Raw genomic sequence first — 12113 nt, forward strand, 5'->3', positions numbered from 1 at the left:
TGTCTTTGTGACACTTGTTGTCTGGCAGACTCGCCAAAACTGACGGCTTCAAGGAGAGTTGTTCGCTGACCCTTGAACTGTTCTGGTGACCTATCAAAACACTCCCAGAGGGTCCCACCCTTGTTACTGGGGGCAGGAACCAACGTAACGAGCATTGGAACATCCTACACCTTAAACGTTACAATCTCCGCAGACCTGCTAATTCAGCACCCAGGGACACACAGATCGATAAGATTGCAACGACACCTACAATACAACAGCGACCATACTTCAAGAAGTATTTCGTTGGCTGTAAAAAGCTGCGAAAGGCGCCATATAAATGAAAGGGTTTAAAAAAATAAATTTAAAAAAGTGCTTAAACTTCTCCGCCCGCCCCAAGCGACCAGCTTACTTCAAAAGCAGAGTGCGGGCATTCATCTCCTCATTCTCTCCTCCAGGTACGTCGAATTTGTTGGTGAGGGTGAGGGACACCTCCGTCTTGGCCAGCTGCTCCTTATTTGGGTCGTGCACCCCTCCTTCACCTGTGGGAGGGAAGAGCTCGGCGAGTTAGCTCAGCAAACCACATCAACGCAGTGCATTTAAACAGTAACACGGTGCTCCACTGGAGGAGTATTGAACACCGGAGCTGCGTGAGGAGATATGGGGGTGGGGGGGGAAGGTGATCGAAGAGCTTAGTCAGGAGGAGAAGTTTAGGGAGAGAGTTCCAGAGCTTAGGGCCCAGGCAGCCAATGGGCGGATGAGTTGAGGCAGAGTCGGAGACGGAGGCAGAGAACGTTGAGGCGGTGGAAGCCAACAGTTTTAGGGATGAACAGGATATGGAGTGAGAAGCCCAGTGCAGGATCGTGCTCGATACCAAGGAGTTGGGAGTCGATGGCTAGCGGACAGGGTTTGTGGTGGGGTCTGAAGGGAAAGGCTTCCCTGCAGCAAACTCTCAGCACAGGGGGACAGGGCCCCAATGCGCTGGGTGAATAAAAGGTGGAAACTCCAGCCCACTAACCTCAGATGGTCAGCACAAACCCTGGAATCCCGACGGAATCACAATGGCTTGTGTGTGTGTGACTGAGGCTGCTCGGGACACCGCAGGGAGGAGCCCATACTGACCAGGGCCGGGTGTTCCGGTACCCCCCCACTCCCCTCCCAAACGGTCAAGGGAATTGGCTCCCGACTCCTTTGTCCTGTCTGAGCAAAGCTGGAAGCGGATGAGGTGGGATGAGTGGGGGGAGGGGGGGTACAGTAACGAAAACTGGTACTTGCCTATCAGAGACTCGATGGTGGGCACCTCGCCAAGGTCCTCCAGCAGCTCATGAATGGGGTCGTTGTGTTCCGGAGCGATGGCGTCTTGGTGATCCAGGAAAAGCTACGGTTTGAGAGAAAGCAACCAGATAGATTGACTGAACACCCAAAATATCACACAAGGGGTGCAGGAAGCAAACTCGGCCAAACACAGGATTCTCTACCCGTGGGCGCACTCGTTGCAGGTACCTGGTTCAGTGGGCAGCACTCTCACTCGTGTTAGGAGGTCACGTGTTCGAGGCTCACTCCTCCAGAGACTTGAGCACAAAATCCAGGGCGACACTCCAGTGCAGTACCGAGGGAGCGCCGCACTGTCGGAGGGTCAGTACCGAGGGAGCGCCGCACTGTCGGAGGGTCAGTACCGAGGGAGCGCCGCACTGTCGGAGGGTCAGTACCGAGGGAGCGCCGCACTGTCGGAGGGTCAGTACCGAGGGAGCGCCGCACTGTCGGAGGGTCAGTACCGAGGGAGCGCCGCACTGTCGGAGGGTCAGTACCGAGGGAGCGCCGCACTGTCGGAGGGTCAGTACCGAGGGAGCGCCGCACTGTCGGAGGGTCAGTACCGAGGGAGCGCCGCACTGTCGGAGGGTCAGTACCGAGGGAGCGCCGCACTGTCGGAGGGTCAGTACCGAGGGAGCGCCGCACTGTCGGAGGGTCAGTACCGAGGGAGCGCCGCACTGTCGGAGGGTCAGTACCGAGGGAGCGCCGCACTGTCGGAGGGTCAGTACCGAGGGAGCGCCGCACTGTCGGAGGGTCAGTACCGAGGGAGCGCCGCACTGTCGGAGGGTCAGTACCGAGGGAGCGCCGCACTGTCGGAGGGTCAGTACCGAGGGAGCGCCGCACTGTCGGAGGGTCAGTACCGAGGGAGCGCCGCACTGTCGGAGGGTCAGTACCGAGGGAGCGCCGCACTGTCGGAGGGTCAGTACCGAGGGAGCGCCGCACTGTCGGAGGGTCAGTACCGAGGGAGCGCCGCACTGTCGGAGGGTCAGTACCGAGGGAGCGCCGCACTGTCGGAGGGTCAGTACCGAGGGAGCGCCGCACTGTCGGAGGGTCAGTACCGAGGGAGCGCCGCACTGTCGGAGGGTCAGTACCGAGGGAGCGCCGCACTGTCGGAGGGTCAGTACCGAGGGAGCGCCGCACTGTCGGAGGGTCAGTACCGAGGGAGCGCCGCACTGTCGGAGGGTCAGTACCGAAGGAGCGCCGCACTGTCGGAGGGTCAGTACCGAGGGAGCGCCGCACTGTCGGAGGGTCAGTACCGAGGGAGCGCCGCACTGTCGGAGGGTCAGTACCGAGGGAGCGCCGCACTGTCGGAGGGTCAGTACCGAGGGAGCGCCGCACTGTCGGAGGGTCAGTACCGAGGGAGCGCCGCACTGTCGGAGGGTCAGTACCGAGGGAGCGCCGCACTGTCGGAGGGTCAGTATTGAGGGAGCGCCGCACTGTCGGAGGGTCAGTACCGGGGGATGCTGCACCGTCATCTGAAATAGGAGTGGGGAGCACCTCTAATCTCCTGATTTACACTCTCTGCCTGGCCCTACAAGTACTGTTTGATGTTCCCTCTTTCAGGTGAGATGATAAACCGAGGCCCTGTCTGTCCTTTCAGCTGGAGGCACGAGATCCCACCACACTATTTTGAAGAACAGGGGAGTTCTCCCCAGTTTCCGAGATCAATATTTATCCCTTAGGCAACGTCACCAAAAAAAAAAACAACCAGGTGATCTGATCATGGTCACGTTATTGTTTGCGGGATCTTGCTGTGCGCAAATTGGCTGCCAGGTTTCCTACATTACAACAGTGACTACACTTCAAAAAGTAACGACGTGCTTTGGGATGTCTTGAGGTTGTAAAAGGTGCTATAGAAATGCAAGTCTCAACTTTGATGTGGTTAATTTCTGAAACCAAAGGTTTGTTTTTATTAAAAAATATACAGCTACGGCAAAGAAATCGGAACGGGAACCATGCAATAAATCGTCAACACCACCACATCCAGGGAACAACTGAAATAATGACTTTGTCCACATATAATCCCTGTTTGGAATAACCACGGCCCATAACAGTCAAGTCAGATTGCCGCTCTGCCCGCAGATACTTACCTCGAAATCCAGGCTGTTCTATCTCGCCCGGCCTTCTGACTCAAGCTGAGTGAGATCGGTGTCGTGCAGCGTTATCCTGGGGCCTACCGTCAACAGCACTCAGTTGAAGGCAGGTAATCCAAGCCCCCCCCATCTTTTTTTTTTTTAAAACAGCGCTAGCTGCCTAAATAAGGTGAGTTTAAAAGTCTTTGACAAGCCAGGGAGAAGGTGTGTATAAGGTTAAGTGGGTAAGATTTGGGGGTGGGGGCACTCGGGTTGGGCCTGGTGGGTGTAGGGAGTTCCCCACGTTGGGTTGGGTCTGGGGCCTCTGGCGGGGGGGGTGTGTGTGTGTGTGTGTGGTGGTGGTGGTGGGTGGAGGGGAAGAGTTGGATCGGACCTGGAGGGGTGGGAGTTTGTTGGGCCTGTGTGGAGGCTGGTGGGGGGAAAGAGGGAGTTGCGTTGGGCCTGGGTGGGGAGGGTCAGTTGGGGAGGGTCAGTGCTTTAGTTAACTGTGAGCTGCCAGTGGATTTAATCCTGTTTTTGGGTAAATTGCTGTATGACACTCGGAACCGTCTGAAGTTTGCAAATTTAACTCGCATTTTTGGATGGGTTCCGGTGCAGGGCAATTGCCCAGAGGAAGCTGGAACTTCTTGGACAATTGCTGTGCAATCCTTGCCTGGCAACTTCCAGGGGTGGGTGTCCCAGTGCATCTCTGGGGTACCCCCACCCCCCAGATACACTGCCCTGGATCTCACAAGTTACAGCCCAATATGTAGGATTTGTTCAGGCTGTTTGGTCAGTCAAGGGTCATAGAAGCGATGCTGAACTGTTGCTTCTAGGGACCTGGAACATGTATCGCAACAGATTCTGTCTCTAGCAACCCCGCTTCCTCAGTCTCAGCAGGAGGCAGCTGCAGATTCAGCCGTGTGAACTCACCGTGTGAGTGTTGATGATCTCGCCGATGGAGATGTAGATCACCGGCTTCGTCAGGGTCACCAGGTCAGAATATTCGTCAACGTTAAACCGGTCCTCGAGCTCTGGAACCTCACACGCAGCCTGGAAGAACCGCCTGGAAAGATAGTGAGGGGTGGGGGAGAGAGGGAGAGTGCAGGAGGGAGAGAGGGTGGGGGGGGGGGAGAGAGGGAGGGCACAAGGGGGTAGGAGGGAGAGTGGGATGCAGGGACAGTGAGTGGGTGGGAGGGTGAGTGAGTTGGACCGAGTGGAGGGAGCAAAGAGAGTGAGGGGGGGGGAAAAAAGAGAAAGGGCGAGAGAGAGTGAAAGAGAAAGTGAGAGAAATCCACAATTTTATCATTGCTTCACCATTGGTAGCCCTGACCTCAGCAGCCAAGCCCTGCAATTCTGTCCCTAACCCTCTCCACCTTTCTCTCTTCCTTTAAAACTCACCCCTTTACCTCTTTAACCAAACCTTTGGGCACTTGCCCCAATATCTACTTATGCGATTCGGTGTCTAATTCACATTCCTGTGAAGTGTCTTGGGTTTTACCACATTAAAGTCAATATATATATATATATATATAAACGCCTGTTTTATTCTTATTCATTCACGGGATGTGGGCATCGCTGGCTGGCCCAGCATTTAGTGCCCATCCTTAGCTGCCCTTGATGAGAAGGTGGGTGGTGAGCCACTTCCTTGAACTGCAGTCCATGTGGTGTAGGTACACCCACTGTGCTGTTAGGGAGGGAGTTCCAGGATTTTGACCCAGCGACAGTGAAGGAACGGCCGATATATTTCCAAGTCAGGATGGTGAGTGACTTGGAGGGGGACTTGCAGGTGGTGGTGTTCCCATGTGTCTGCTGCCCTTATTCAATTTTTTTTAATAAAAACGTTTACTGTTTCATAAAATGTGGGCATCACTGGCAAGGCCACTGTCCACCCCTAACTGCCCTTGAGCTGAATGACTTGCTCGGCCATTTCAGAGGGGGGGTGGGGTTAAGAGTCAACCACATCTGGAGTCACATGTAGGCCCAGACCAGGTAAGGACGGCAGATTTCCTCCCCTAAAGGGCATTGGTGAAGTAGATGGGTTTTTACAACAGTCGATGGTAGTTTCACGGTCACCATTACCAAGGCTAGCTTTCAAATTTCAGATTTATTAATCAATTGAATTTAAAATTTACACCAGCTGCAGTGATAGGATTTGAGCCTGTGTCCCTAGAGCATTAGCCTGGGCCTCTGGATTAATCGTCCATGACCAGTACAGCACCGCCTTCCCCCATTTCTTCGAGGTGGCAGAGGTCACAGGTTTTGAAGATGCGATGGAAGGAGGGCTTGTGGTTCACCCCCTGTTGTATCGGTGTAAAATTCTGCTAAACGGCAGCAAACACGACGGACGGGATTTCCCGGTTCTGCTGCTCAGAGTCAACGGGCTTTTGGCTGCTCTCCGAATTTCCCGGTCCTGCCTGTGCCGGTCCCGGCCAATGTCCGAATGGTAAATGGGTCATCGGGCGAGGGACTGATCTGAGGGTTGGGTGGGGTCTGCCTCACGGCTGCACTGGAGCCTTCAGCGGGAAGGAGAGGACATTGTAAAAAAGCGCAGCGAGAGACAGCGACTTACCTGAACTTCATGTGAGCCTGAGAGAGGTAATCGTTCACTGAGCCAAGGTGGCAATTCTCCTTGTCAAACATCTTGCTGGAGGCTGCGTGCTGCAAGACCTTGGCGATGGAACCCAGGTTCCTTCTCTGATCGGTGGTCAGGCCCCCGCCTCCAGCAGAGATGTCGATGATGTCGAAAGCGTCTGGAGCCACGATAGCGGGGTTCATGTAACGATAGTACAGCAGGTTCCCGATAATCTGAAATCGCCAAAACACGATTCAGAACAACTACAACAACAAAAAAAAGCTTGAGAGAATGGGATCCCCACCACACACCCTCTCCCCCCTGCCCAGAACTTCTAGGGAGTTTTATACAACATTGGAACAATCTGTACATGGTGAAAAGTAGGTGTGAGCTATCAGTGGTAGGTGCATGGGGTTGGAGGTGAGGGGTGTGCAACAGAGGGCACGAGGGGAGGTGGTGAGGGGAGGCACAGTGGAGGGGAGGAGCAAATAGTCTACGCGCACAGGTAGCTTCAGGACAAATGCCAGTCACACACAGATTCACCTCAGGAGAAAGCAGCGTTAGAAACCAGGCCTCTGCTGGTTGGAAAGGAAGCATTTTCATTCCCCGGCTACCCGGAAATATTCATGAAGCTCAGTTCGAAGAGGGCAGAAAGAAGAGAAATCGAAAGCCTTGAAACAGAAGAGAGAAGAGAAGCAGGATTGAAGTTATTGAAGGTCGGAAAAAATATCAGATTTACTTCACGACGCGAGATTAGACTTTGGGCCCCAAAGTCGATGGGGGGGGCAGGGTGGGGGCAGCCATTTGCAAGGTCCATTAACATGTAGCGATAATTCTCTTCTATTTCAACTTGACAACAGCCGGAAGCAAGGAAGGAGCTCCTGTCGACAGGTTCGTATAATTTAAGGGTCAATCAGTCTTTAAAATCATACATGCAGGAGGCCATTTGGCCTGTCGGGTCCGTGCTGGCTCTTTGAAAGAGTTGTCCAGACATCCCATTGCCCAAAAACACATCCAGAATCACTCTACAGTCATTGTAGTCATTTTGGGCTTTCCCTCTCCCCTCTCCAGATGGGTGCAAGTTTATTCTGGGCTATTGTTATCACCTGCCCTCTGGTAGCTCATGCAATGACCGTTCATGTGTGAACTGAGACAGCATGCGCTGATGGGACAGTCAACTGTGGTAAGCATCATATCAGAGTACTTTTTATTCCACACCTGACAATGCTTCTCCCACAATTTTCATTTCAGAGGCAATTCAGTAGCCACTCAGGAGCAGGAACCCTAGCCAAGGAGCATTAAGGTCAATAGTAGCTTCTCTTAGGAACAGGAGGTGGTCATTCAGCCCTTCAAACCTATTCCACCATTGAATGAGATCATGGCTGAACTACTCCTAAACTCCATTTAAATGCCTTGGATCCACATCCCTGATAAATCCATCAATCTCACTCTTGAAAGCTCCAAATGGCCCCACAAACACTCACATCCCCCATTCCAGATTTCCATTCCCCTGTGTGTGAAGAACTGCTTCCTGACGTCACCCCTGAATAGTTTGACTCTAGTTTGAATGTTTGGCTCTCTCCACCAGAGGAAACAATTTCTCTCTATCTACCCTAATAAACCCCTTCATCATTTTAAAGACCTCAGTTCGATCAACCCCACTATCTTCAAAACTCAAGGGGAATGCAAGCCTGGTCTAAACAACCCGTCCTGGTAATTTAACCTTTTTAGTTCCAATATTATGCCAGTGAATCTGCTCTGCACCCCTGCCAAGGCCAACACAACCTTCCTGAGGTGTGGTGCCCAGAACTGAGCGCGGTTACTCCGGATGTGTTACACCCCCACCAACCCAGCCACGATCGGGTTATGCAGCACAGACGTGGGATCCAACGTGGAGTTTCCCTGAATGCAGCTCGGTCCACATATAATAATAAACCCGTTAAATCCTGCCTGAATGGCTTGTGGGGGGTCGATTAACAGCAGAAATGAACATATCAGCAGGGATTCAATGTAGCAGTGCCATTTCCAAAGAGGATCCAACCTGGCACTTGGTTATTTTTTTTCATGGGATGTGGGTGTCACTGGCTAGGCCAACATTTATTGCCCATCCCTAATTGCCCTTGTTTAGAGGGGATTTAAGAGTCAACCACACTGCTGTGAGTTAGGGTTAATTGTAGGCCAGACTGGGTAAGGACGGCAGATTTCCTTCCCTAAAGGACATTTGTGAACCAGATGGGTTTTTAAGACAATGGTTTGGTGGTCATTTAATTCCAGATTTCCATTTGCCGTGGGTGCGGATCAAACCCGGGTCCCCAGAATATTACCCTGGGTCTCTGGAACACTAGTCTAGTGACAATACCACTAGGCCACCGCCTCCCCCATGCCCGACCTGACCTGGGCTGACACCTACCTTAGTGAGCTCATCATCCGTGGCATCTGGAAACTTCTCGTGCAGGGAATCCTTCAACACTTTAGCAATGAGCCTCATCCCGTACCTGCAGGGGTGAGGCAGAGAAACTGGTGAATGAAGAGAGGAGATGGAGCTGGGTAAGTCACACCGTGACTGCAGCTCTAACTATGGGGCAGCCAGTTGTCCAATACGGTGCCAGGAGACCAGCCGAGAGTCAGTGTGTGAGAAATCTTCATCCTCCATCCGCTGGAACCATGGTGAACATGCAGAATATTTCCAGTTTTTTTTTCCCCCCCCAAGTCTTTTATGGAATGTGGGCATCACTGGCTGGGCCGGCATTTATTGCCCGTCCCTAACTGCCCTCGAGAAGGTGGTGGGTGAACCACCTTTTGAACCGCTGCAGTCCATGTGGTGTAGGTACCATCCACAGTGCTGTTAGGGAGGGAGTTCCAGGATTTTGACCCAGCGACAGTGAAGGAACGGCCGATATATTTCCAAGTCAGGATTGGTGAATGACTTGGAGGGGAACTTCCAGGGGGTGGTGTTCCCATCTATCTGCTGCCCTTGTCCTTCTAGCAGTAGCAGTCACAGATTGCTGCTATCTTGAGTTGTGTGTTTGGAGAGAGCACTCTGAGCTGCATGAAAGACTGCTGATTATTATTCACACACAAGAAATATACATGTCAGAATATTAAAAGGGCATTGGGTTCATTTGGGTGCATTTCCTACAGTGTACTCAGGATCCAGGCAGTGAACAATCCCTGTGACAAAATCACTTAGGCTGGAGAGAAATGCTTCACTCGAGTAGTGGAGACTTCAACAGGGATGTGGTCAATGCTGATGGGGGAAGACATCCTATCAAGTGTAAATTGGTGGTTTTGTCATAGGGGAGAGTGTACATGGGGCTGTGGGAGGGGATTAAATGGGTGGGTAGAGTCAGTGATAGGGGAGAGTGTACATGGGGCTGTGGGAGGGGATTAAATGGGTGGGTAGAGTCAGTGATAGGGGAGAGTGTACATGGGGATGTGGGAGGGGATTAAATGGGTGGGTAGAGTCAGTGATAGGGGAGAGTGTACATGGGGATGTGGGAGGGGATTAAATGGGTGGGTAGAGTCAGTGATAGGGGAGAGTGTACATGGGGATGTGGGAGGGGATTAAATGGGTGGGTAGAGTCAGTGATAGGGGAGAGTGTACATGGGGCTGTGGGAGGGGATTAAATGGGTGGGTAGAGTCAGTGATAGGGGAGAGTGCACATGGGGCTGTGGGAGGGGATTAAATGGGTGGGTAGAGTCAGTGATAGGGGAGAGTGTGCATGGGGCTGTGGGAGGGGATTAAATGGGTGGGTAAAGTCAGTGATAGGGGAGAGTGTACATGGGGCTGTGGGAGGGGATTAAATGGGTGGGTAGAGTCAGTGTTAGGGGAGAGTGTACATGGGGCTGTGGGAGGGGATTAAATGGGTGGGTAGAGTCAGTGATAGGGGAGAGTGTACATGGGGCTGTGGGAGGGGATTAAATGGGTGGGTAAAGTCAGTGATAGGGGAGAGTGTACATGGGGCTGTGGGAGGGGATTAAATGGGTGGGTAGAGTCAGTGATAGGGGAGAGTGTACATGGGGCTGTGGGAGGGGATTAAATGGGTGGGTAGAGTCAGTGATAGGGGAGAGTGTACATGGGGCTGTGGGAGGGGATTAAATGGGTGGGTAGAGTCAGTGATAGGGGAGAGTGTACATGGAGCTGTGGGAGGGGATTAAATGGGTGGGTAGAGTCAGTGATAGGGGAGAGTGTACATGGGGCTGTGGGAGGGGATTAAATGGGTGGGTAGAGTCAGTGATAGGGGAGAGTGTACATGGGCCTGTGGAACACAAGCACTTACGGGATTTTGTCCACTGATGTAATGATGGCTGACAGGAATTTTTCAGTGATAGCCCTCATGTTCTTGATGGACGTATCAAGTCTCAGTTTGACCTCTTCATGACTCAGTGCCTGGTCTGGTGTTACATCGTATGGGAGCTTACTGAAAATAGAAATGCGGACACATCAAATATTAGTCAGATGATCAGAGGGGTGCTCATTACCTACACTCAGTAACATAAACCTGCTTGGGAAAACATGAACCCTTCAGGGTTTCTGCCATTTCTCTGCTGTTGAAATGGGCATAAAACCCAGAGTAGGTTCCTGGAAATCATCATCCTTTAGCCTGGCCCAGTTGTTATCATTCTTGGCGTTGAGAGTTTTGGTTCAGTGTCCACTGCAGGAGTTCAGGCCAGTGTCCGAGCTGTCTCAGAGAATCCTGAATTGAAGGGGCCAGTCTTAGATGAGGCTCTATGTGAGGCATGTGTCTTCTTGTTCAGGTAAAGAAAGGACTTGTATTTCTACAGTGCCTTTCATGACCTCAGGACATCCCAAGATGGTTTACAGCCAATAAAGTGCACTTTGAAGTGTAGTTACTGTTGCAATGTAGGAAACACAGCAGCCAATTTACACACAGCAAGCTCTCACAAACAGCAATGTGATAATGACCAGATAACCTGTTTTGTGATGTTGATTGAGGAATAAATATTGTCCAGGACACCAGGGATAACTGGAAAAACTCAGCAGGTCTGACAGCATCTGCGGAGAGGAACGCAGTTAACATTTCGAGTCCGTATGACTCTTCAACAGAACAGTTCTGTTGAAGAGTCATACGGACCCGAAACGTTAACTGTATTCCTCTCTGCAGATGCTGTCAGACCTGCTGAGTTTTTCCAGGCATTTTTGTTTTTGTTTTGGATTTCCAGCATCCGCAGTTTTTTGCTTTTACCACCAGGGATAACTCCCCTGTTCTTCTTCAAAATAATGCCATGGAATCTTTCACATCCACCTGAGAGAACAGATGGGGGTCTCGATTTAACGTCTCATCTGAAAGATGTCACCTCTGACAGAGCAGCATTCCCTCAGCACTGCACTGGAGTGTCAGCCTGGATTTAGTGCTCAAGTCTCTGAAGTGGGGTTCAAACCCACAATCTTCTGACTCAGAGGTGAGAGTGCTGCCCATTGAGCCACACTGACACGTGGGTGTTAAACATTACTTGAAGAGGAGCAGAGACTTCTCAGTCTTTCTAACATGGCTGAGTTTGGTGATGCCAAAACTACTGAGGGCACATGGCCCACACATGTAGTTACACATGTAGTTACATATGTAGTTACACATGTAGTTACACATGTAGTTACAGTGCCTCTGATGTCAAAGCCAGCAAGTCCTAGGCAGCTGCATTCACCAAACTTAGCCAAGACACAGAGTGGGGTGCTGCGGGTGGGGTGGTTCCTGGGTTCACCCAGGCTGGAAAATGGCAAACTCCGGGAATAACAGCAAGTGCTGGGAACGCACAGGGAGTGTCTGTAAATGAAGGGAAAATAGGGGCTGCAGCTTGTGAGAGGGGCAGCGAGGGCTTGGGAGAAAGGGGCAAATGAGAGAGTGCGGATAGAGCTGCGCAGCGGTGGCAAAGACAGCTCCCCGAGCGGTAGGCAGTGAAAGTGTTGGTGTCACCCACGCGCAGGGACAAACCAGCACTGGCACTAGTAAACGGGGCACACACCAAGAGCAGTGGAAGAAACCGCACATGTGGACGCAGCACAAACCGAGTGCGCACATGTAACTGAGGCTGCTCGAGATCAAGAGTTCGTGTTCCGACATTGCTCACTCGAATCAATAGCACATGAAACAGAGGAAGTTCTTGTTCACTACACTGGTGTCTGGTGCTGACACAGAATGGCTCCCTTTGTACAAAGT

The 12113-nt window shown here is 52.0% G+C and overlaps 1 protein-coding gene across 2 annotated transcripts in view; it reads right to left on the reverse strand.

Annotated features, from left to right (window-relative positions):
- iqgap1 (IQ motif containing GTPase activating protein 1) overlaps window positions 1–12113 on the reverse strand; it is a 110542-nt gene that overhangs the window by 13909 nt on the left and 84520 nt on the right. For both annotated transcript variants that reach the window (XM_078532386.1, XM_078532385.1), the window contains exons 27-32: window positions 10218–10358; window positions 8348–8432; window positions 5935–6170; window positions 4296–4428; window positions 1255–1357; window positions 392–521 (exon numbers count right to left, since the gene is read on the reverse strand). In XM_078532386.1, the coding sequence (XP_078388512.1) occupies window positions 392–521; window positions 1255–1357; window positions 4296–4428; window positions 5935–6170; window positions 8348–8432; window positions 10218–10358 (828 nt within the window). The remainder of the gene's footprint in view (window positions 1–391; window positions 522–1254; window positions 1358–4295; window positions 4429–5934; window positions 6171–8347; window positions 8433–10217; window positions 10359–12113) is intronic.

This window comes from Cetorhinus maximus, chromosome 30 (genome assembly GCF_964194155.1).
Source record: "Cetorhinus maximus chromosome 30, sCetMax3.hap1.1, whole genome shotgun sequence".
NCBI lineage: Eukaryota > Metazoa > Chordata > Chondrichthyes > Lamniformes > Cetorhinidae > Cetorhinus > Cetorhinus maximus.